The sequence below is a fragment of the Panulirus ornatus genome, chromosome 20, assembly GCF_036320965.1.
Source record: "Panulirus ornatus isolate Po-2019 chromosome 20, ASM3632096v1, whole genome shotgun sequence".
In the NCBI taxonomy this organism is placed as follows: domain Eukaryota; kingdom Metazoa; phylum Arthropoda; class Malacostraca; order Decapoda; family Palinuridae; genus Panulirus; species Panulirus ornatus.
The window spans coordinates 9977061-10001850 of NC_092243.1; the positions used below are offsets into that span (position 1 = coordinate 9977061).

A 24790-nucleotide genomic window follows, 5' to 3' on the forward strand; every position below is an offset into this window, starting at 1 on the left:
CAAGGAAATGGAAATCCTTCTCTCCTGCATTACTTTCCAAAAGAAGGAACAGAAATATGGGTCTTTTCTAAAGTGAGGTCACCTGCTCCTGTTGCTACCTTGCTTCCATGATAAATAGTGGACACATATGCCAAAAAAAACTTAGTAGAGTTAGTGTTTTAAAAATGAAAGTTTGAGTGAGAAACTTACCAAAATAATGAAATGATAGGAATACTCCTTTTTATTTCTTTTTCTATTCATTCTTGTTTGTCATTTCCATAAGTTAATGAAGCAGCAATTTTACCAAAGATGGTGAAGAGGAAGGCAATCTGACCTAAACATTATGGAGAGCAATAAATGGAGATGTGTCTGATAAGTGCAGAGAGGTTTGTTATATTCAATGATGAAACACCTTACTTATTCCCTCAAAGCTTATGGCAATAACAGAAGAATGATAAATGGAGTGAGGCAAATGTTTCATGATCAAGTGTTAAGTACACCCAGTAAAGAAGTGAAAGATATCAAAGCTATGGTATCATGATAAGAGTGGTTAAAACAGAGACAGTGTACCAAGTTAGTAAGAGAAAGTGTCATTTTCCAGTAAAACATGAAAATGGCATTCGGTCCTTTTACATTCCTTTTTTATTAAGGCAAAACCTTAGTCTCCATATCTGGCATCAATATTTCTTACAAATAATATCAAACAGCAGGCAATGCAGGGAGATAAAGAAATATGAAAATCAATTAGTCATGGTTATTCCTGTAGGATAACATAAACTTACTCTAGTGTAAGATATCTTGCTCCGTACACCCAAAAAGATGAACATATTGTAAAGAGCATGAAAAGAAAATAGCTGCATTTAAAGGGACAATGAGCAACACTATACCATGCTGCCAATTAATAAGTACTCATCAAAAACATTATTTGTTATATCTTTATTTATGCATTATAATACACAACTCTCACTCACAATGATGAATGAATTGTTAAAGGTGCAAACAGAAATTAAAGCTTTGGATCTAAATGGATGCTGAGCAGCCCCATATGCCAATTTATTTAGAGCATGCCAAAGAACTGTATATCATCATTATTCATCTTTATTTATGCATTATAATACATAATACACACTTGCACAGCATATCTTGACATCAAAATATCCATAAATAACTTGAATAGGTGAAAAGAAAGTAAAAAGAGAAGGAAGAGATAAATGAATCACTAAATGGATGGTAGTGGTCAATTGAATGCATCAATCTTTAAGCACAAGGTTTCAGTCAGCCACCACATTGGGACAGCACCTTACTGAACACTGTAGCCATTTCTTGGTTGGAGGAGGGCCATCAAACTGCATGGGATGTAAAAACCTTTTTGGTAGCTGTGGACTACACTTGTATTTCATTGTGAGAACGAATATACTATATTATGACTAGTCATAATCTAGGCATTTAAGAGACACTAAAGTTGAATACATCTCATAAACTAATATCTGTACACCCTTGAGAGAATCATCCAGATTATGTAGCAGTCAGTCACAAGTCTTGAAAACATACTAAATGTGGCCTATGAATAAGATAAATGATTAAGCAACTACACACACAAAAAAAATTGTAACAAAGTTTATAGCAATGCAAATGAGCATATTCCCTTATAAAAATGCAAAAATTTAACTACATTTCAGAAGATAACTGCAAAAATTTTGCTTTAAACCATGTTGGTAAAAACGAAAGTGAATTATGAGAGGTGAGTGACTGTTAGTGTTCATGCAACTGGTATTGAGAGGATTGAAGAAGAGGGGTGAGTGTTTTGGGAGAGTTAATTGAGTGCATCAACAAAGATGTAAGGTATGGGCAATCTAAAAGTATGAGTGGGTACTATGGTATGGAAGTTGAGGGTACAACTAAGTGGTATGGGTACCTAGTGTTTTGAGCAAAAATGGTGAAAAGCTTGTGGAGTTGTATGCTGAAGAAATATTGGTAATTGGAAATACCTGGTTTAAAATATAAAAGGGCATACATGTATAAACATGTGTATGTGGGTGGGTTGGGCCATTCTTTCGTCTGTTTCCTTGCGCTACCTCGCTAACGCAGGAGACAGCGACAAAGTATAATAAAGAAACAAGTATGTGTGAGTGAGTAGGGTATATTGCAATTGGCAATAAATGGATTATATATCAATTGATGGGCATACTAGAGATACTTTTAGATGTAAATGTGTCGGGAGGGGCAGCTGGTGGAATATTCAATTACTTTTTGGCCAAGGCAATGGCAAAAGCTTATAAAGGCTTTATGAAGAGCAAAAATGATATGGGTGAGAAGAGGGTGGTGTAAGTGAGTAAACTTAGGGAAATACCATTAGAGATAATGTGAAGAATGGCAAAAGGTTAGAGTAAATGAAACTAGGGGTGTGGAAGAGGAATGGGAGATACTTAAGGAAGCAGTGATAACATGAGCCAGAGAAGTACACAGCATCTGGAAGATGGGTTGTTGGCGGGTGAGAAAGGGTAGCTATTGGTGGAATGAAGAGCTAAAGTTGTTTGTGAAAGAAAAGAGACACAGCAATACGGTTACTACATTTAGAATATCTGTCAATCAATATGTTTGGAACCAAAAGACTCCTGTTATCAGGATAATTAAGTAAGGTGGGTACTATCATGAACATCTGTCCAGGGAAAGTATACATCAAACCTGAGCACTTGAACCATTTTGGCTATACTATTTTTTGCAAACACCTAGTTTTTAATTGATGCACTAGGCAAGAACCTACTGAAAAGAATAACATAGAAAATTAGAGACATACAACTACGATATTGTTAACCATGTATAAATTGATTGTAACAAATGCAATTACCCTAAATCCAAGAGTTCATATTTCATATAACTCTCGTTTCTCCAACCCACTTCTACAATAATTTTTCTGATAATGAGAATCTATATTAGTTCATGATGAAGGTAAGAACCTGCTGATAAGAACTGCATCAAATGAATATATACAAAAATAATACACCCCATGTTATTTACAAAGTACAATTTAGGTTTTGCTATCAGCACTTGCCTCTCTGTCTTGCTTGCCTCCCCATCTTGTTAGCTCCTCCATTCACTGTACTGTACCACATATTATTGGTAATATTTTTATGAGTATCTAAATATTTATCAGGTAATGTATCAGGTAAGTGCTTAAAGAAGGAAATGTGTACAAAAACTGCAAGTAAAATAAAATTTACCACATCATCAGTGTTTTCAACCGATGTCTATGCTAGCCTCACTGGGATCACAAATGTTCCTCTTCTGTGAAGCACTTCAATTTCTACACCCATATTCAATGTTACTTTTCTGTGATTGTGAATTATTGCTTTCATAAAGTACACTACACCTTTAAGTAGATTTTCAACCTGCCAGATACTCTACCTGTACCTGTAAGGATGTAATGCATGTGCATGTGACTGGATGATGTGCAAGAGAAAGCAGCAGGTCAATGGAAAAGTGCAAGGGGTGAAACTTTAAGAACAAGAAAGTGTTTTGGAAAAAAAGGTTAAAAACAGAAGGAAAACAAGAGAACAAAAGGGAACATCAGTTGAGGGTGGTAAGGACAAGGTGAAGCAGAGATTAAATCCATGGATTGTTTTGTTGAAAAGAGAAAAGGCAGTGAAAACCTTGCATTAAATAAAGAGTGGGAAGGTGGTTGGAGTGACTGGGATTGCAGATGATGAACTCAAGAAAGGAGGTAACCATTTTGCTGATCGGTTATTCATGATTTTTAATGTATGTATGGCTCGTTAAGGTACGTGAGGATTGTCAAAACACCTATTTTGTGCCACTGTATAAAATCAAGAGGGGGAAAAGTGAATGTTTGAAATATAAAGGTCGAGGATGTGTGAATAAAGTGGTCACTTTGAAGAATTTGTTTGAGAATATCTTGAAAAACAGGTCTCTGTGAAGCAATTATGGATCTGGAGAGAGCATATGATAGAGTTGATAGAGATGTTTTGAGGAAGGTGTTACAAATATATGGTGAGGGTGACAAGTTACTTGAGGCAGTGAGGAGTTTCTATCAAGAAAGTAAAGCATGTATATGAAAAGGAGGAGAGAGGGTGAAGGTGGGTCTGCAGTGGTGTGTGTTGTCACCATGGCTGTTTAAATTGTTTATAGATGGGATAGTGAGGGAGGTAAATGCAAGGGCCTTAGAGAAGAGGACAAGTCTGTGGTCTGCTGTAAATGTGTGTGTGTGTGTGTGTGTGTGTGTGTGTGTGTGTGTGTGTGTGTGTGTGTGGTGGCTGGAGAGGGGTCAGTTACTGTGGTTTGCTGATTACACTGCTCTGGAGGCAAATTCAAGAAAAAATTGCAGAAGCTGGTTTCTGAGTCTGGAAAAGTGTGTGAAAGAAGGAAGTTGAGAATTAAATAAGTAAGGTTATCAAGTTCAGCAGAGTAAAGGTACAGATCAGTTGCAGTGTGATTTTGAATGGACAAGAACATGGAGAATGCCAAATGATTTAGATATCTGATAGTGGACATGGCAACTGATGGAACCATGGGAGATGAAGTGTGTGCAGAAAGGAAGACTGCTGTCTGTGAGGGCAAAGATGGGCCTGCCCGATGGTACTGTCCAGTAATAACAAAGGTAATGTGCAGAAGAGGGTTGATATGTTGGAAATGATATTTCTGTGGACACTGTATGGTAAGAGGAGAGTTGACTGAATAAGAAATGACAGGGTAAGAGACATCTGGAACTAACAAAAATAAGTATAAGAGAACTGAAAAAGGTGTGCTCATGTGGTATGGACATATGCAAAATATGAGTGAGGAGAGGCTGACTAAGATGTTAAGCATGTCAGGCAAGGAGAGAACAAAGAGAATGGAAAACCAAAAAGGATGTGGTGAGTTGGAGTGAAAGACACTTTGAGAGCTTGGGAAATGAACATGCAGGTGAATGTGAGGCATGCATGAGAAAGAGCAAGTTGGAGGGATGTGATATACAGAGGGTTATATGCTGTCAATGGGATGAAACAGGGCATATGAGGATGTCAGAAGAAACCAAAGAAATGTCTATGGGGCTTGGGTGTGGACAGGGGGCTCTGGTTTCAGTGCATTATACATAACAGCAAGTGGATATGAGTGAAAGAGCCATTCCTTATCTCTTCCTGGTGCTACTCGCTGCACAGAAAAAAGCAGTCATAAAATAAAATACTTAATCTATATGATAAAGCAGAACCTATTAGGAATAATAAGCTAACTATATTGCACATGCTATTTCATACATTCAAAGAGGAGTGGTACATACAAGATCCTCTTTAAATATTTAAGCTACTATCCATCTCTGCAATTTTTAATGATAAAGACTGACAAAATAATTCTCCCAACAATTACAAGGAAATTTTGCTTATTGGTTTAGCTTTCCCATGGGGAAAGCTGCAGCTTGCTTTGAGCATCTTTGGAAATAAAAGTGTATGCAGAGAAAAGTAGGGATGCAGGGGGAAACTGCATCCAAAGAAATACAGAAAAATATGTGACATAATGAAAGGCAAAGAAATAGGAAATCTGTTCTTTGAATAACAATATCCAGTTCTTAAATATGTAGCAGATCACAATATGGGCTTGGAATTAGAATATGGCTACAGAGGAGAAATATGAAAGAAAAATAATAATTTCATACTGACTTAAAAACTAATGGGTAAACAGTCTTCCATTATAAAATGCAGTCTTTCATCAGATCTGTCAGCAGTGCTTATTAAAAACATTTTTCCACTTCTAGCCTAATCACAAAAAGTCTAGAGTGCGATGATATTCATACACTATATGTTCATAATTTTATATTCCCTTAATAAATGTCAGTTGCTTGGCAGTGAGAAATTAATGGCATTTAATGTGCCTTAGATTAATTTTTCATTTCTAAAACAGTGATACATCGTTAATCCTTAAAAAATTATCCAAAGCTACAAAAAACTTTATCACAAACATCAAGCAACCATACACAGTCTCATACAATATAAACATGTTAGGTGCTTACCAGCAGCAAAATTTGTATTTGGTCTAACATTTTTGTGTATTATGGGTGGGAGGTACTATCCATCACATCAGTAATCAATCACAGACTTCTAATACTGCATAAAGTCCTAAACCTGAAATTTGTTTGAAGGGCAATTCTTGTCTCTAGACCTCTGTATCTAATCTGGACACTAAGCATATATCCTGAACCTGCTGTCTTAAAAGTGATGATGCAAATGGAAATGAATTTATACATGTGCTCTTTACTTATATTCAGAGCCGAAATCTTGTGGTTTGATGTTATGAGAAAAAGTAATTATGTCATGGGCGGATCCAGGAAATCCATTTATTACCTGACTTTCCCCTCTAACCGACACATGATGAAAGTAAAAAAGTACTTTCTTCAATGAGCTGAAAATAACATAAACTTCAATCATTTTTCCTTCAACAACTATGAGCAAGTTGGACATTATGCAATTTTTTTCTAAAGAAAAAATAAATAAAAAGTAAAAAAATAAAATTTCCCTTATGGATACATAAGATATTATATGTGAAAAATGTTTCTCATGGAATGGTTTAGTTTATGAGGCATCTTACTTAAAAAGCAAAAGGCATACCTAACACAAAAAAGAAATCATTTCATAAAATCTTCATCAACAAAAATAAGCAGCACAACAAATAGTTCAAATCAACTAAATATCAATATCAAAAAAGTAATATAATTTGTATATATCCTTTTAATTACTTTATATGTACTTATAACAAAATGGGGTAGGGTCAGAGGGGAGGTAAGAAAATAGGAGCAGTTAAAATATAGATTTTACCTTCAAAACACAAGTAACTTTGTCTGTAAGTCTACAAGTGTTTCGTTAATTCATATATATATTCTTAATGAAATTTTAATTTCATCAATCTTTTTTGTTAAACCAAAGTGCAGTTCACAATTCACTTTGGAAGATTTTTTTTCTTAATTTTCACCACTCTGAAATAAGTGAGAGATCCTACGATCATTGAAATGCTTTTGGATATCCAAAGGTTTTATAAAGCTCATACCCTAAGATCCCTAGATATCAAATACAGCAATGAAAACTTTGACCATAATAAATTTTCTTCGTCTTCCCACCTTCACCAAGATCCCTGTCACCCCAGCTAACTAAAATTAGCGATTTTTGCCGAAACACTCTCAGAAGCAAGAAAAAAACAAGATACCAATAAATGCCTGACAAATTTTTTTCATTATTCTTTAAATAAGGTTCCTTTCAAAATCATTCTTTCTTTTAAGGTGCTAAGCACAGATGTTACACTTTCCACACTCTTGTCAAAAAGCACCCAACTACACTATTAGCACCAAGACATTCAATAGAATGATCTTCCTCATAACTTGTGTATTAGAAACCAGTTGTATTCCAGATATGACTTAGTTATTCTTTGCAGAAACTTGCCAGTTTGATGAAGCCATGTTGGATACTTACAAACAACTAATCAGTCACTGGGATATATTGCTCTCAACCATGGACAAGGAATGTACTGTGCTCCATCAAAGAAATCAAAATACTGACTCAGATCTGGATGTTTAACCTGCAAAGAAAAGAATTCAAATAAACACAATTTACAAATAAAATTTCAATAAAAGAAGAGTAAGATTCCAAAATATTAAAACAGAGAAATGAATGCTTCATTAAAAATGGTGCTCAGCACAACAGTATCACAGTTGTCATTCGACATCTGAGCTATGATCTTTACTCACAGGCAAGTTACAGATGTTACACCATCCTGTTATATCAATAAACATATTTTACATCTTCTTATAGGCATATAAAAGTTAAAAATTTTGGAGGGTTGCCTTCTGTAGGCAGCCACAACATGCAATACTTGCATACATTCAGTCTGCTGACTGATTATGCACTGAATGAGAGTCTATTTAACTTGATTTTTACTTACCTCTAATGTTTTGGTCAACTATCTATAAACGCGGGAGACAGCGGCAAAAAAAAAAAAGAAAAAAAAAATCTATAAACTACTATTTCATGCTGCAGAGGTTACAGAATAAGCTACTAAATAGTATCTATATGTTGAATAGTGTTTATATGTTCATGGTTATGATCTAAAAAATGTTTTGTTTTCCCATAACAAGGTAAGCCATTTTGGCAGCATCTGAAAGAGGGAGTGAGCTTAAGGACATCAATGAGTAATGACTGTGATGCTCCAGAGGTACAACTGGGTGATGAGTTGGAAACACCTGACCTACATCTCTCAACCACTGGTGTTCCTGTACACAAATGTATCAAGACTGAGGATGTCTAAATGCCAAATCCTCCAAGATTTTCACATTTGACTGATGTGAAAGTCTGGATATTCAGCTACAGGTATCAGTTTTTAGATTCAGGATATTTGCCTCATATTTCATTTAATTAGATGCAAATAATTCATGGTGTACATAATACATCATTTTCTACTATCATTATCATGATGTACATTGAAGTTTCTTTTTTCTTTCATACTATTCGCCATTTCCCACCTCAGCAAGGTAGCGTTAAGAACAGAGGACTGGGCCTCTGAGGGAATATCCTCACCCGGCCCCCTTCTCTGTTCCTTCCTTTGGAAAAAAAAAAAAAAAACACCCAGCCCCTTCTCTGTTCCTTCCTTTAAGAAAAAAAAAAAAAAAATGAGAGGGGAAGATTTCCAGCCCCCCCTCCCTTCCCTTTTAGTCGCCTTCTACGACACGCAGGGAATACGTGGGAAGTGTTCTTTCTCCCCTATCCCCAGGGAAGTATGCACAAGTTTAAGAATAAAAACTATGGCAAAAAAGCAAATTTTGTTTGTCACTTTTCCAAGAAAGTCTCTCACTCCTTATAGAGATACTGTTATCATATAATGCATACTGGTATTCAAATTTATTTCTTACCTAAAGAACAGTTGTCTATTAATGAGTGAGTTTATGTACCATTTATAGTAGAACAATTTTTCATATCTGATTATTTGTTTTTGTATATCGTCATTTTTCTGAATCCTTTGTCTGTTAGAGCTTGAAAATGTATCTCCCATTAACAATAAAACAATAATAGATAAATGTCAAATTGATATTTCTTTTGAATTATTTACACTTTTAAGAGCACTCTCCTGAAAATTAATTACACAAGAAAAGGTTAAACTGACATTACTAAAAAATATCAAAGAATAGGACATTCACCTTCTTTATTTCATTATCATCATTACACCTGTATCCGCTATGGTGCTGAATAATATCTGTATATTATTTCTCTGTATTTAATATCAAACATTCAGGCACTGCTTATGCTTCATCATTTCCCAACAAAATCTCTTTTCAATAGCTATCGCAGATTAATTTCATTTTTGAAATATTTACACATTTTCATATCATTGCTACACCATTCCTCAATACTGTACTTATTAATGCCTGCATGTTATTCCTCTGCATCTAACACCTCAATGATCTGACGAAGAGGCTATTATCAGCCAAAATACTTACGCAGCACAAACTGATAAGTACATTGTCACATTTAAAAATTCATAAAAATCCATTTATTCACTATTTCATTTGATGGTTTAAATCCTCACACAATGTTTATAATTCTTCTTATGAGTAATGTAATTACCTCTCTCTATAGTATGCAGAGGAAGTTATACACTCACAGAACCCCATTTCTGGAATATGCCCTACTATCATACTTCTTAAATATATGTATGCTGTTTGCATAATCCATGTCCACTGTCTTTCCATTCATCCATCACTTATAAAAGTACTTCATTACAACAAATTTACAAGTTTTTTGCTTAATTCATGTTACGTCCTCTGGCTGTATGTAATCACCTGTTTGTAATTATCTATTCTTACTGTATAGGGAAGGAGTTTTAAACTCATGAGGCCCCCATTATGCACTATCACAAAACTTCTTAAATTCATGCATGATTTCTGCATTAACAATTTCTTCAGTCATTCAGTTTTATTCATCCACCACTCTTATGCCATAGGAGTCTTTCCCTACATCTTTTGTAACAAGTTTCTTGCTTAACTTCATGTTATGTCCTCTGGTTGCCCTATCCCTGCATCTTTCAAAGAACTGTTCACTATCCACATCATCAATCTGTCTTAAAAATTCAAAGGTTGTTATCAGGTCACCCTTCTCTCTTTCAAGCTGGAAGCTTTGGGCCTTCCCCTGTAAACTTCTTATGTCTTTCCCAATAACTATGACCTGGCACATTTTAAAAGCGAGTTTTCACTTCCTCCAAAACTGTAAATACTTTTCCTTGTCTCTTCTTTTTCCCACTCATAATCCTCTCTAACTTTCAATTAAGGCTAAGCCTTGATGTGAACTTTTGCCCATGACTGGACCTTCCAATATAAAGAAAAAAAATAAGCCTTCTTTTTTCATAGTGACCAACATGGCACAAGCAAAACATCTTAATCAAGGCCATCTCAGGTGAAAGTAAAAATTAAAAAGAATATTAATCAGGGCTCTGTAGGAGTTTGTTAACCTGACTCTTAAAGAAAGAAAAGTTTTATGAAAAGGGAAAGGCAAAAAAGGAAGAGAATTCCACAGCTTAGCTGGACTCCACACAGAATGGGAGGCAGCAGCCAAAATCATGCCATAATTCCATACATTTTGGGTAGGAACAACGAAATATCTTGAGAATTGAGATGGAGAAGCACCACTGCAGCATATGGAAAAGAAAGACAGCTGATGCCAATATAATTAACAACTGGTACTATCTTTGCCCTCCCTTGGACCTTCTCAATTATTCTGTATCATAGGAACCATTCCTTGACTGGCCAGCCTCCACACAGAAACTATTGGGAGCAACAATTAATCATGCACCACAGGTCCAAACCCTGGGGATGGGGACACATGCAGACAACTTATGAGAACAATGGCCAAAAAAAAATATTACAAAATAAAGAAAGAGCAGCAACATTGCGACATATGGAAAGGGAAAACTGAAGAAAGATGATGCCAGAAGAATTAATGAGATGGCATGCTTTTGATTCCACTCTAGTTTCTGGTTCTATCTTTGCTGCCCTCCTCTAGACCTTCTCTATAAGTTCTATGTGTCTCTTTAGGTGCAATGACAAACCTGAGAAGCACATTCTAGATAAGATAAGAACTACTTACTACATATTTCCCAATCCATATACTTAAGACTTACTCTGATAGGGATAATGTTGACTCATAAGAACTTCTCACAGAAATAAGACTGAAGCTTATTTTTTACTAGATAATAATCATATTTAGTGTTTCTTTCGCTTTGCCCTGTCCTCATTACTATACAATTGCTTGGGTTGAATTTCATCAACTATGTATCACACAAACCTTGGAATCTGTTAAGGTTCCTTTGTAAGAGGATGCTTTTCTCTTTCCTCATGAATTCTGCATCTATAGCAAACATACTCAGGAAGGAGCCCATACCCTTAGACAAGTCATTTACATAGATCAAGAAGAGTGATACTACCAAAACCGTAGGTAGAGAGAGAGGGGGGGGCTGTTGGTGAAAGTGGGTCTGTGGCATGGGGTGTAATGTCACCATGGCTGTATAATTTATTATGAATGGGGTGGTAAGGGAGGTAAATACAACAGTCCTGGAGAGAGAAGCAACTCTGCACTCTGTTGGGGTTCAGGAGGCTGCAAAGTGAGTCATCTGTTGTTTACTAAAGACACAGCACTGATGGTGGATTCACATGAGAAACTGAATAAGTTGGTGACAGTCTTTGGGAGACAGCATCAAAGGAAGTTAAGAGCAAAAGTGAATAAAATCAAGGTCATTAGTTTTTACAGAGCAGAGGGACAAATTAGTTGAGATGTGAGAGTGAAAGAAGACAATTTGGAGAAAGTGGAGTTATTTAAAATACCTTAGAGTGGACACAACTGTTAATGGAAACATAGAAACAGAATGAATCATAGGGTGGGTGAGGAAGAAATGTTCTGAATATTTTTTTCCTTAATACTTTTTGGGAGTACTCTAATGCTATACTGCAAACTTAATGACTCTGTTTATTTTATTCTGTGATGCTTTTTAGACCCAGAAAATTGCAGAAAAAATAGATGTCTCTGGTGAATAAGTAGTTTGAGGAGAGAAATATTGTAATGGATAATATCAAGGGAATAACTTTAGATCACAAGTAGTAGATGCATTTTGTATGTGAAAATGGAAAGGTGACTGGGGATGCATTATAACCTACCTCAGTATTTACAACTGGAGATATGTTTTCTTGAGGAACGTATGTAATCGTTGCCGTGTCACGGTCACCCGTATCTACCAGCAAGGCATAATTGGGTTGATCTCTCCAATGCTGCTAAGAAAGTGGCAGTTAGAAAGCTATTAACACCAATATGTTCCCATACCTATGAGAAGTTAATGGTGACATGCAATGATACTACAGATAGTACAGTATAGTAGATAAATTTCATAAAAGTACTGCAATATTTATCTCTTGAATTTATTCTACAGACTAAAATCAAATATGAAAACATAATTGAGGAGAAAAAATGTTTAACAAAAAAACTGCTCACTAAAGCAAAAAGATTATATGTAATACTATGATCAGTAAACTCTAAACTCCCTAAACAGAATCATTATTCATGATAAAACAAAAATCCTTCATATAGGAAATTACCTAAAATGCAGCAAAAGTAAGAAATGAGAAAACAACACACATTCATAAAATGTATGAACAAGAGTAACTAGAGCAGGGTAATGGAACATTCTGGTACTATTTTGTGGCTCTGAAACCATCAGGGTTGCAGGAAAAGGAAGTGGATAAATGATAAAACTTAAGAATGTAGGTAAACTCATTAGATCAAAACTCTGTTTTGCTGTTAGCCCTTTCAATGTGCAACTGATATTTTGGACTCTTCCCAGTACAGAGAAAATATAAAAATCTTTATTATTCAAAAAAGGTACACAAAAAATATAAAACTTTCTTCTCTTACGTATTAAGACCTAACCATTCATAGTTTAGGTAAAATGTTATCTACCATATTCTTTAACCCTATGTATGCAAGGTATTCTGTACATTTACATTTTGTTTTGTTTTTCATCACTGAAAACATTTGGATTTGAAAATCAACACCACTGATTTTTCTTTTCCTTATGAATTAAAAGTATTTCAATAAAAATACACTACTGTATTTACTGAATTTACCATTACTATGTATGAGCAACATAGGTGCAGCGGTGGGTGATACTGGCAGTAGTGAGTGCTATGGGTGGCAATGAACTATATGGGTGGTAGTGGGTGCTATAGATGCAGAAAGTTCCTAAAAAGCATACAATCACCCACCATGGTCACTAATGGGTTACTGAGGCCTCTAAGCAGCTCCAGTGATTCATCCTTTGTTTAGGTTGTTAACTATGGTCAGCCAACAGAATTCAAACTGTGGCAGAAGAAAATCAAGTTTTCAGACTGACGTTCATAGCTCCCTGCTATGTAACAGATAGGGTGTATTCTACCGATGTTATTCAATTTTTTCTTAGTCTATTTACAAATGTAGCAGGCAAGAGTAAATAGAAGGGGAGTTAGCTTTAAGAGTGATGGAACGGAGTACAAGTTGACAGTATTTCTGAATATGGATGCAAATCTTTCTGTGAGGTGGATGGTCATACCAAGTCATATCAATACTATAGTGCCACCTAAACCTAGACCAATGAATTCAGACTGTTTTATTCTAAGTCAATATGCAGTCTTACTCTTTTATCAGTCACATCATTTCTTACACTCCTCAAAACCAATTCGAGTTATGCTTCCCATACTTCATTATCCTTTTCAGCTCTAACAATCATTGAAAAATCACTTAAAAAACAGATTTTCCCACACATTTGATAACTTCTAAGTTATCAGATCTGTTCTCATAGGTTCAATGTTTTTCACCATATGTAATTCATTATTCACTTATAATCTCACTGATTCCAGTTGAAAAATATAGACTCAAAACCTATTCATGCAGTTATCTGATGTAACATAATTTCAGAAATCATCTAGTTCTAAACTGCAAGCTGTTCAATCTACAATAATATGCAAAGTATAGAAAAATTCAACATGTCACTAATCCTGCAAACACTGACCAAAGCTAATTTCATGAAGTCAGGTTGCTAGGTGTCTGCGGCATAATGCAATTCTGTATCTAAAAATGCATCTTCTATAATACAATTCTAAATCTGAATGAATATCTTACTCAGAATAAAGTGACAGATGTGTTACCAGAATCTGGCATATAACTGTCAACATTATCAAGAAACTTACTTTGTTACCTTGATGCATTTCATGAATCCACTCCTCTGGTGCCTAAAAAATAATAAATACATGCATTAGCACAAAGGGAACTTTTAAGTAGTCTAAATCATCATATTCTTTGTATTTTTTCATTAAAGATACTGTACAGAAACTCACATATGTGCCACAGTACAGCAGTTTGCATATCTGCAAACACTATGCATCAAAAAGAGATGTGAGAACCATAATCAAGCCCCACAGGAAGTGTACAGGAAAGGAATCCTCATCATCTATAAATCAGTGACCATAGTTAGGGCTTAAAAACAACATCATTTACTCACTGATGTGTACTCTTTCACTCTCTCAGTGGTCATAGTTAGGGCTTGAAATCTACATCACTTATTCATTAAAGTAGTCTCTCTCTCTCTCTCTCTCTCTCTCTCTCTCTCTCTCTCTCTCTCTCTCTCTCTCTCTCTCTCTCCCAATCTAGTGTTTGCCGATGACCACAAAGAAAAATGAAATATGAGCATTTGCATGTGATTACATCATCAGGGGCGATACAAGAATGAGATTCTTGTATCACCCCTGACAATGTGATCACATCAAAGTGAAGTTGGGACTTATCATGCATCATTTTTCCTCATGGTTATTAGCAAGGTAGCGCAAGGAAACAGACGAAAGAATGGCCCAACCCACCCCACATACATATGTGCGTACATACAAGTCCTCACATGCAAATATAAATACCTATACATCTCAACGTATACATATATATACACACACAGACACATACATATATACACATGTGCATTATTCATATGTCTGCCTTTATTCATTCCCATCGCCACCCACCAAACATGAAATAATAACCCCCTCCCCCCTCATGTGTGCGAGGTAGCGCTAGGAAAAGACAACAAAGGCCACATTCGTTCACACTCAGTCTCTAGCTGTCATGTAATAATGCACAGAAACCACAGCTCCCTTTCCACATCCAGGCCCCACAGAACTTTCCATGGTTTACCCCAGACGTCTCACATGCCCTGGTTCAATCCCCTGACAGCACGTCAACCCCGGTATACCACATCGTTCCAATTCACTCTATTCCTTGCCCGCCTTTCACCCTCCTGCATGTTCAGGCCCGATCACTCGAAATATTTTTCACTCCATCTTTCCACCTCCAATTTGGTCTCCCACTTCTCCTCGTTCCCTCCACCTCCAACACATATATCCCCTTGGTCAATCTTTTCTCACTCATTCTCTCCATGTGACCAAACCATTTCAAAACACCCTCTTCTGCTCTCTCAACCACACTCTTTTCATTACCACACATCTCTCTCACCCTTACATTACTTACTTGATCAAACCACCTCACACCACATACTGTCCTCAAACATCTCATTTCCAGCACATCCATCCTCCTGCGCACAACTCTATCCATGGCCCACACCTCACAACCATACAACATTGTTGGAACCACTATTCCTTCAAACATACCCATTTTTGCTTTCCGAGATAATGTTCTCGACTTCCACACATTCTTCAAGGCTCCCAGAATTTTCGCCCCCTCCCCCACCCTATGATTCACTTCCGCTTCCGTGGATCCATCCGCTGCCAAATCCACTCCCAGATATCTAAAACACTTCACTTCCTCCAGTTTTTCTCCATTCAAACTTACCTCCCAATTGACTTGACCCTCAACCCAACTGTACCTAATAACCTTGCTCTTATTCACATTTACTCTCAACTTTCTTCTTTCACACACTTTACCAAACTCAGTCACCAGCTTCTGCAGTTTCTCACATGAATCAGCCACCAGCGCTGTATCATCAGCACATATATCAACATACACATACATATATATACATATATATACATATACAAATACACAGGTATATACATATATACACATGTACATATTCATATTTGCTTGCCTTCATTGATTCCTGGTGCCATCCCACCCCACAGGAAACAGCCACGTCACCCTTCACTTCAGGAGGTAGCACCAGGAAAACAGACAAAAAAGGCCACATTTGTTCACAGGGCACCAAGGATTTAAACCCAGAATCAACACGTGTTTGGTGAGTATGCTTCTTGCTAGACTATGAATTGATGAACCAATGTTCTGTGAGACTTCCCGTCACACCTCAAGACTTCAGATTAAGAAGGTGATGTTAAGCTCACATCCACAAACTCCAAGAACCACATTAGTTTAAATCTCTTAACAACATGTACTGAAGTACAGGATATAGATGGAAATGATTTACCACTACATCAACTGTCGTTTGTGGCAGCATAAAAGTTAAATTCACTATAGAGCAAGGAATCCTTCCCCTCTCTAATCTTTAAATAACAAAGATGCAGCAATCCCATTTGGATCACCACAATGATACCTTTCAAAGACAACTGTTTCACAATCTTCCATCACTTATTGCTTCCCTTTAATAACATACATCTCTCTTTTCTGCTTTTACTTTCACTATTATGTTACTTCATTAAGCAACAAAAATTCTTATCACACACTAATATTTCTCGTCCAAGCAAATGGTGATTGGTTCACTTGTGTGACTTCTACATTAACATACAGAATCTATGAACAAAGCCTTCAGCTGAGTCAGTGAGTCTTCACAAAAAATGTGTGGAGAGGATCAGTAACCAAGGAAATTATGCATGTCACTTAATATATGGGATGACATTGTACATGAAACAGACAATGTTATAATCAGTAAATTCTTTCCATACAAGAATTATATAAACTGCCACTGTTTACTCACTTTTGATTTAATATCCCAGCCAATAATAACAGCCTTGTAGCCCCAAAGATTGTGCTTCACAACTTGACCAATACGCCACTTCACTCCTTGTGGATGGATGTAGCGAGGTTTTGGGGACATGCCAAAGGAACCTTCAGGGTTAAGATAGTTCCATACCTCAACTGCTGGGCACTCACCCATAGGGTTGTCATCATCCAAGATGTACCAGAGACTATAATCTGTTTGTAATTTAAATAATGTAAATCAAAATAGTTTAAACAAATTACATACCAGCTATTCACCCAAACAGAAACTACATTAGTGTCAACTCTTCACATACAAACTATCATATACAAACTACCTTTTCTCTTTAAAGTCACTTGGATTCCACTTTTGTAAGCTAGAAAAGGATGAAAAATGTTGATTAGCTACTCTGTATTTTGTTAGAGTTAACTATCAACCCTTGTAAAGCTTTAGTTCTATTAAACTATCAACAGCTCTAATGGAGGTGGATATGTATTTGATAAACTGATCACTGTTGGACAAGTGTAGAAAACCAGTGAATACAAATGAAAAAAACCAAAACTTACTCCTTTTAAAAAGATTTATATTATGAAGCCAACACTTAAGGAAGCATTTTGGTAAGCTACTTGCCAACTAAAGGTTAAAGATTTGCTCTCATATTTTATTCTATTTTCATACTCAATTGCTTCACTCACCTAAGCAGGAGAGCAGGGCAAACAAATGAACAACAACATCTGCCCACATTCACCGCATTCAGCAGCATTCAAAATATTAAAAATTCCATTTCTTCTACACTCCTTTACTTGTCACCACCTCTCTATCTACTACTTTTATCAATGCTTCCATTTGCTCTCTTGTTCTCTGCACATTATTCACCTCTTTCCAAAATATTTTCTTATTCTCCTTGCAGTATGTCAACACTACATCATCTCAACGCTCATTTGCCCTCGCACATTCTTCTTGACCTCATGCTGTTTCATCCTAAATGTCTCCCAATCACTCACGCTTCTCCTCTTCAGAAAATGGTCATACACATCTCTTTACTCTTTAACTAACTACTTAATATCTTCATCCCACCATATACTACACTTTCTCACATCCTGACATCCTACCTTCCAGGAACCACACACTTATCTTGCACACTTAAGCAATGCTTCTCTAAATGCCCCTCATTCCTCAGCCATTCCCTTAATTTTGCTTAGTCTCACTTTTTGCCATTGTTTACCCAACCTCTCCTGATAATTCAACAGCCTCTTCCCAACCACTTTTCCTCTTTTCTAATAGCCTCGACATTTTCACTCTCCCCTCCACCAAGAAGTGATCAGCCATCCCACCAGCTGCCCCTCTCAACACATTTACATCCCAAAGCCTCTCTTTAGCATGACTATCAATTACTATATAATACAGTTATATCCACTTACTTTCCAACACATCCACCCTCCTCTACACATCCTCATTTATAGCCCATGCCTTGCATCCATAAAACATTGTTGGAATCACTGTACCTTCAAACATATCCATTTTCACCCTCCCACATAAAAACCTCTCATTCCACACATTTGTTAATGCTCCCAGAGTCTTTGCCTCCAACCCACCTTATGACTCACTTCTGCTTCCATGATTCTATTCATATATGAATAATGTAATACATATTGCTGGGAATTAGAACATTACTACCTGTTCAAATGTGTTCATATTACACTGGTGGGGCAACATTATATGCCTAGCAATGTTGAAGCCTGAACATATATTCATTTGATGTCACCACACACATAGGAAGTGTGTTCTCATGTTGATATATACACATCATTCATTTCAGAGGAAAAGCCTTTTTTAAAAGTAAGACCACGAAATTAAAAGATTCTTTTTTAAATTTACTTGAAACTGTCACACTAAAGGCACACTAAATACCTTTGAGTAACAGCAGTAAATGAGTTAAACCATGTATTTCCAATCACCATATAAACAGAACATAAAACTCCACAGACTGTTCACCATTTTCATTCACACTGTTCACTCTATGCCCCCCAATTATACCCTCAACTGTTACAACACCCATACTTGCCTCTCTTTCCTACTCTTCCTGTTACCAGGTGTAAAAGCATAATTAATCACCCACACCTCATAATCCACTTTCATTCCTGTGGTTTTTAATTATGCAAAAAGAAAAATTATAATACCAGTACCATCTGTCATATACTTTTGAACACCGCTGACCCATTCTTTCCATGATGCTATTGTGAACCACTTCTGCACCATGGTGCGAGCCTGTTCAGCCAGGCGATACACCTCTGTTACTCGCTGATCTGGAGTGATAGGTGAACGCTGTGTTAGCCAGTACTGAACTGGAACACAGCATACCAACACACACAGTATCACAGCATCACGTCCAGACAAAGGCATGATGAGTCTACTGGAAAACAAAACATCTTTAAGAAATACTGCATATTTTGGTTGGAATATTACGAGCTGATGAGACGCTGTATAAAAACTACACTTTAGCTGAGTGTCAGATTTCTCTCACTTGAGACCAAAAGGAAAACTGAAATGTGATAATTGCCTCATCATAAAGCACTATACAGTAATGATCCAGGATCCCACACTTCCACATGACTACTGCAAGTACCGAATGTGGTCGAGAAACTGAATCTGTAAGTATCTTCTACAAACAATTGATCCATTCCACTCTAAACTAAGCCTCACCTGCCAACTCATCTATCCTGTCTAAAGCAAATATAACAAACCTGCAAATCACACAAAACAGAGCACTCAGAACAATCACTGGTTACCTAGCAACCATGAGCACTCAACACTTACATAATGAAATAAAGGTCCCCTCAAAGTTCCATTTAAATATGTTCAGCAGTTCTTTGCAACAGCACTATACCCTTCCCACCCACATCACTTCATAAGTATCCACCAGCTCCCAACTAGAAATAAAAACTTATCCCTGTTTCTAACTTCAGCAACCTATATTCACAAATCTCATCCCAACAAACACAACACTGACAAAACAAATACTCACTAAAATGATCCAACAAGCACTAAACAATTGCCCTCCAGCTCATCTTACACATCACTTCAACGGTCATATAGTACACTCGTCTGAGTCCACACTTCCTAGACATATACAAGTTACAATTTCTCATCTACGCTCTGGAAACCACCTGTCCCTACAAGATTACAAAACATCAGTTCACCATATCTCAAAAAATATATATGCCCACAACACAACTACCATAATCAAGACACTGAACACTTACTTCTCAACTGCCCTGTACTTCCCCCACAAAGACAAACATACACACCATTGGTATACTTTATGACCCATGGTCCCGACCAGTGCTGGAGGGAGAGAAATGGTGGAAGATTGTGAGGAATTGTGTATGTGAGGGAGGCATGTGAGGGCAAGGATACGTGAGCACTCTTTTACTGTGACAAATATTATACCTATATATAAAAAAGAGGACACGTTACTACTGATCAGTCTCACTAATGAGTGTGGTGTGTATGGTTCTCAAAAAGATTATCGGAAATCTAATAGATGACTTTCTGCAGAGGAGAAATTTCTCAAGCAAGAGGTGGCACGGTTTTAGGGGAAAGGTCACGTGTAGCTAACCTCCTGGAGTTTTATGCAAGAGTGAGCCCAGTCCTGAAAAAAAGGGAAAACTAGGTGAACTGTCTGTATCTTAAATGCCAGAAGACACCTGACACTTTATCTAACAGGAAGCTGATTCTGAACCTGAATCACCGAGCAGGAATATGGCGGACACTTCTTCATCAAAAAGAAGATCATCTCACTGAGCAAGAACAAAGGAGTCTTTTCCAAATGGGATGAAGTAACCAGAGTGCCTCAGGGTTTGGTTCTGGAACCATTACTCTTGTTCTTCACTAATGACATGCCTGAGGGTATAGAGTCCTACCTGGATATATTTGCAGGTGATGCAAAAGTCATAAGGTAAATGAAAAGTGAACAGGACTGCATCAGCTGACATGGGGAGCTAAACAGACTTAAGACCTACTGACAGCAAGGGAGCCCAAAGTACAGCATGAGAAAAATGAATGAAGAACAGGTTAAGTCAGTTTACATTAAGTTCAGTCTAGGTAAGAATGAAAACAAAAGGCAATAGTGTATCCTGAAAATGGGGATAACTGACAGTGTTCAGTCCACTGGTGCCAACTACTCAGCAAAATAGTGTATAATCTACTAGTGCCAACTAGTCAGCAAAACTATATTCGACCCATCAGAGCTGACGCACCATCAAAATAGTGTTTCCACCACTGATGCCAACTAGTTGGCATCAATAAGTCAAATATAATTTTGCCAACTAGTCAGCATATTAGCATTTAACTACTGACTAGTAAGCACTTGTAAGTCCAGAGCTTTTAGCTGCTAGTTGGCATAATAGCATACCATCCACTAGTGAGTCAAAGACTACTTTGCCAACTAGTCACCACTGGTGATTCACACAACAATTTGGTTAACTAGTCAACAATAAAACCACAGATTTTTTCAATATATCTATATCAAATTGTTGAATATGATGTAATCTAAGCTAAAGAAATAACCAAATGTCCATTAAAAGGTCTTATCATTTCAATGTCCCATAATATAACCCATCCTAATAATCTAAACCCCAAATAATCTTCAACTTGTGTCATGTACCAACACTTACTTACATTTCTAGGAAATTCTGAATAAATGTTCTGATCCACTGATATAGCTTTTGCTAAAGAGTTTTCATATTAGGTAGTGTTTTACTGGACACATTGGAAATCTTAACTGATGAGAGTAGCCAAATAAGGGATGGTCCAAGTAAGAAAGCTTCCCCTTAGGCTTGGAGGCACAAAGTCTAAGGTTTGACTATACTGAGATGTTTGTTTCAAACACATGAGTAAGAAAAAAAATCATACACGTCCAGCCTTAACACCCCAAACCTAACATATCCTTACGTAATACACTCTTATATCAAAAGACCTTATCTTTGAGTCGGCTTCTTTCAAAGAAAATCTGCATTGCATACAAAATTTTCCTGAAAATCTTGTAAAAAAAGTTAAAAGCGACTGTTCAACTTCAAAGAATCATTTCCTTTTCTAGGTCAATTGCATAAACTTTGGTTAGGTAAGGTTTAGTTATAAAGTTAAATTAAGTGGAGATAGGTTAGATAATTTATTTAGCATCAATCCCACATCTCCTGACCTTCACAGCCTTCTTTACCTTTGTTGAGGTTTACAACTGTTGGGGCAGGATAGATTAATAGATTTTCTAGTTTTATAACCTTCATTTAGACAAGGTCCATCATGAATATAATCGACATACCACTGGCCAATTCTGTAATAAAATATTGATAAATAAGACCCAAAACGAGCTCTTGAATTTTGTCAGAACCAATCACAACTGATGAACCACGATTGCAATACTAATATACCTACATTTTCCTTTGACTCTATATAGAATAAGATGGTAGTCTCTCAACCTTACTTCTACCCAAATGGAATAACACAAACATACCTGATAAAAACAGAAAAAAATCTTAATTCCCCAGCAGGTATGATACCGGTAGTCCTCACACGCAGTGAATGAAGAGGTATCTAATATCCACCTATAGCCTCTTGAATTCAGAAAAAAATATGGATTTCTTAATCTCAAGAAATCAAAAAATTTCCCCAAGTTCTAAACTTTTGTCTGCTATTTATAAACTCCCATACTTTTTGAACTTTGTTTAGAAGTGAAACTCACTTCTATACAGTTTGACATTGCCTCCTCGTACCTGTAAATTAAAGAGCCGACAGCTGGCCTTTAAATAGCGTTAGTTTTTCGTGTATAAACACCAGTGGGAGTAAAGTGATAACAATTCAGTCCTTTTAACTCATTCACAGCTGACTGGTCCTGACTGGAGAGTTTACGAAACTTTTCATCTCATAAAATATTAGTCAAATATGTTCAAAGTATCCTAAATAACATCAGACTTGTAGTTATGAACAAGTACATCTTAAAAATATACCATACTACTCAAAATCAAGTGTATTATTATTCAAGGGATATGTTTAGAAGTTCAAGCCAAGGCCAACTCTATACATTCGGATAAATGTAAAACGTAAACAAACAAGCGGATGACACACGTTCAGTCGTGCCATTGGCGGAGGAGAAGCGACCTCAGACGTGTAAATCTGACTAGACTCAACATTATTCCATTAACAATTCATATCACATATACGACGAGACACGGCATTCAATAATAAACGAACATCATATATACACATACAGTACTCATGACCGATTTTCGAAGATAACGTTTATAAAGTCAAGACTCTGAGGGTGAAAGGCCGCATAGGGTGGTGTCCCACTGTGGTTGTGGTTAAGAAGAGTAAATCCTTAGCCTTTCCCTTGTAGAGTTCAACAGTTGTTAAGATGGAGACTGTCTCAGCTTGGTCAAGCAGGGTGACATCACGGAAAACCGGAGACCCAACCTGTACGATGAGTTTCTAGTAATTGTTTTACGAATGGGATGTTACCATACTATCCAGAAATGATCGACAATTTCTCGCTGTGTTGTTATATATATATATATATATATATATATATATATATATATATATATATATATATATATATATATATATGTATATATATATATATATATATATATATATATATATATATATATATATATATATATATATATATATGAGGGGAAGTTACTTAAAAACAATGGTTGTAATGCTTACAAAAATACAAGGCACTTTCACGTCAGTAAATGAACACTGTTTTCGTAATATGAACCAAATATACCAAGCCAGGTCGTTTGGTTAAGTTGGTTTTTGATTGGTCTAGACTGTAATAACTCATCCCTATCCTGTGAAACTCGTTACGGTTGCAATAACATAAAATGGAAAATTTGGTAGGCTTTCCGAAATGGACGTTTTTTCCTCTGCGTTCCCCTTTTCACAATACTTTGAAACCAAGAGAAAAAGAAGTTCCTACTCTGAATTCAAGCCATCGGTAACAAAAAACAAAAAAAAAAATCACCTTCAACATGACCGAATGCAAGTTTGAAACGTCCTAAAGATAGAATAAGACAGAAGAGCAAAACATGTGAAAAGGAGAATGTCACATCTCTTGGCAGACTCACTAAATATCTTTAGAAAAAGTGACAGAAGAAACAAGAAGACTAAATATTTTTGCGTGTAGTTGGTTAGTTATTTGAGTTTTCAGCCAATCGAGTGCCAAGGTCATTAAGCCTGTCAGTGTGATTATAACAACTAATCAAAAAAAAAAAAAAACAACCTTCGTGTGTTGATGATAATTCTAAGACCTTACTCGCACTACATGGATGCCCCAAGCTTGAATATTGATTAAGGCCATGGGTCAACACGGACCAGTCCGAGGTCGGGTGGGGTGATAGGAGGATGGTGGAGTTCTAAAGAACTGCATGGGTTCGAATCCTTGGCGTGACAGTCTGTCTATACACCCAACCCAGTTGTTCATTTTCTCCTATGGGCTGGTTGATTAATGGCTACTTGGCAAAGACGAATGTGTCTGTGTCTGTGTGTGTATGTGTACATATAAGTAAAGATGTGGTATACTTATACAGATTTAAGAGATGGGGTAACACGAGTGCATAACTCTCTCCCCGTAACACAGATAATCACACATGCATACATAATATATGAGAGAACATTAAGATCTTCAGTATGAGGTACGTACATGCACTTAACATACTCTAAATCGGTTACTATCCTTGTAATTTGTTTGACTACAGCACGAAACTGCGCATCTAAACGTGGATGTGGAAAGTGCACTGAGGTACATGAAACAAAATCGACAGGT

At 36.5% G+C, this 24790-nt stretch overlaps 1 protein-coding gene across 10 annotated transcripts; it reads right to left on the reverse strand.

Annotated features, from left to right (window-relative positions):
- Nucleotides 1-900: 900 nt before the first annotated feature.
- Nucleotides 901-22855, reverse strand: LOC139755910 (uncharacterized). 10 transcript variants are annotated; one of them, XM_071674649.1, is made up of 7 exons: nt 22731-22855; nt 19146-19372; nt 16957-17174; nt 14216-14257; nt 12155-12268; nt 7431-7536; nt 901-6369 (listed from the first exon to the last, which is right to left on the reverse strand). In XM_071674649.1, the coding sequence occupies exons 2-6, from the start codon at nt 19360-19362 to the stop codon at nt 7441-7443; spliced, it is 687 nt and encodes a 228-aa protein (XP_071530750.1). In that variant the 5' UTR covers nt 19363-19372; nt 22731-22855; the 3' UTR covers nt 901-6369; nt 7431-7440. The 10 variants fall into 10 exon arrangements, with proteins under 10 accessions (XP_071530750.1, XP_071530752.1, XP_071530751.1 ...); XM_071674651.1 differs by having other exon boundaries at nt 901-7536; nt 12155-12265; nt 19146-19369; XM_071674650.1 differs by having other exon boundaries at nt 901-7536; nt 12155-12265.
- Between the last annotated feature and the right edge of the window lie 1935 nt (nt 22856-24790).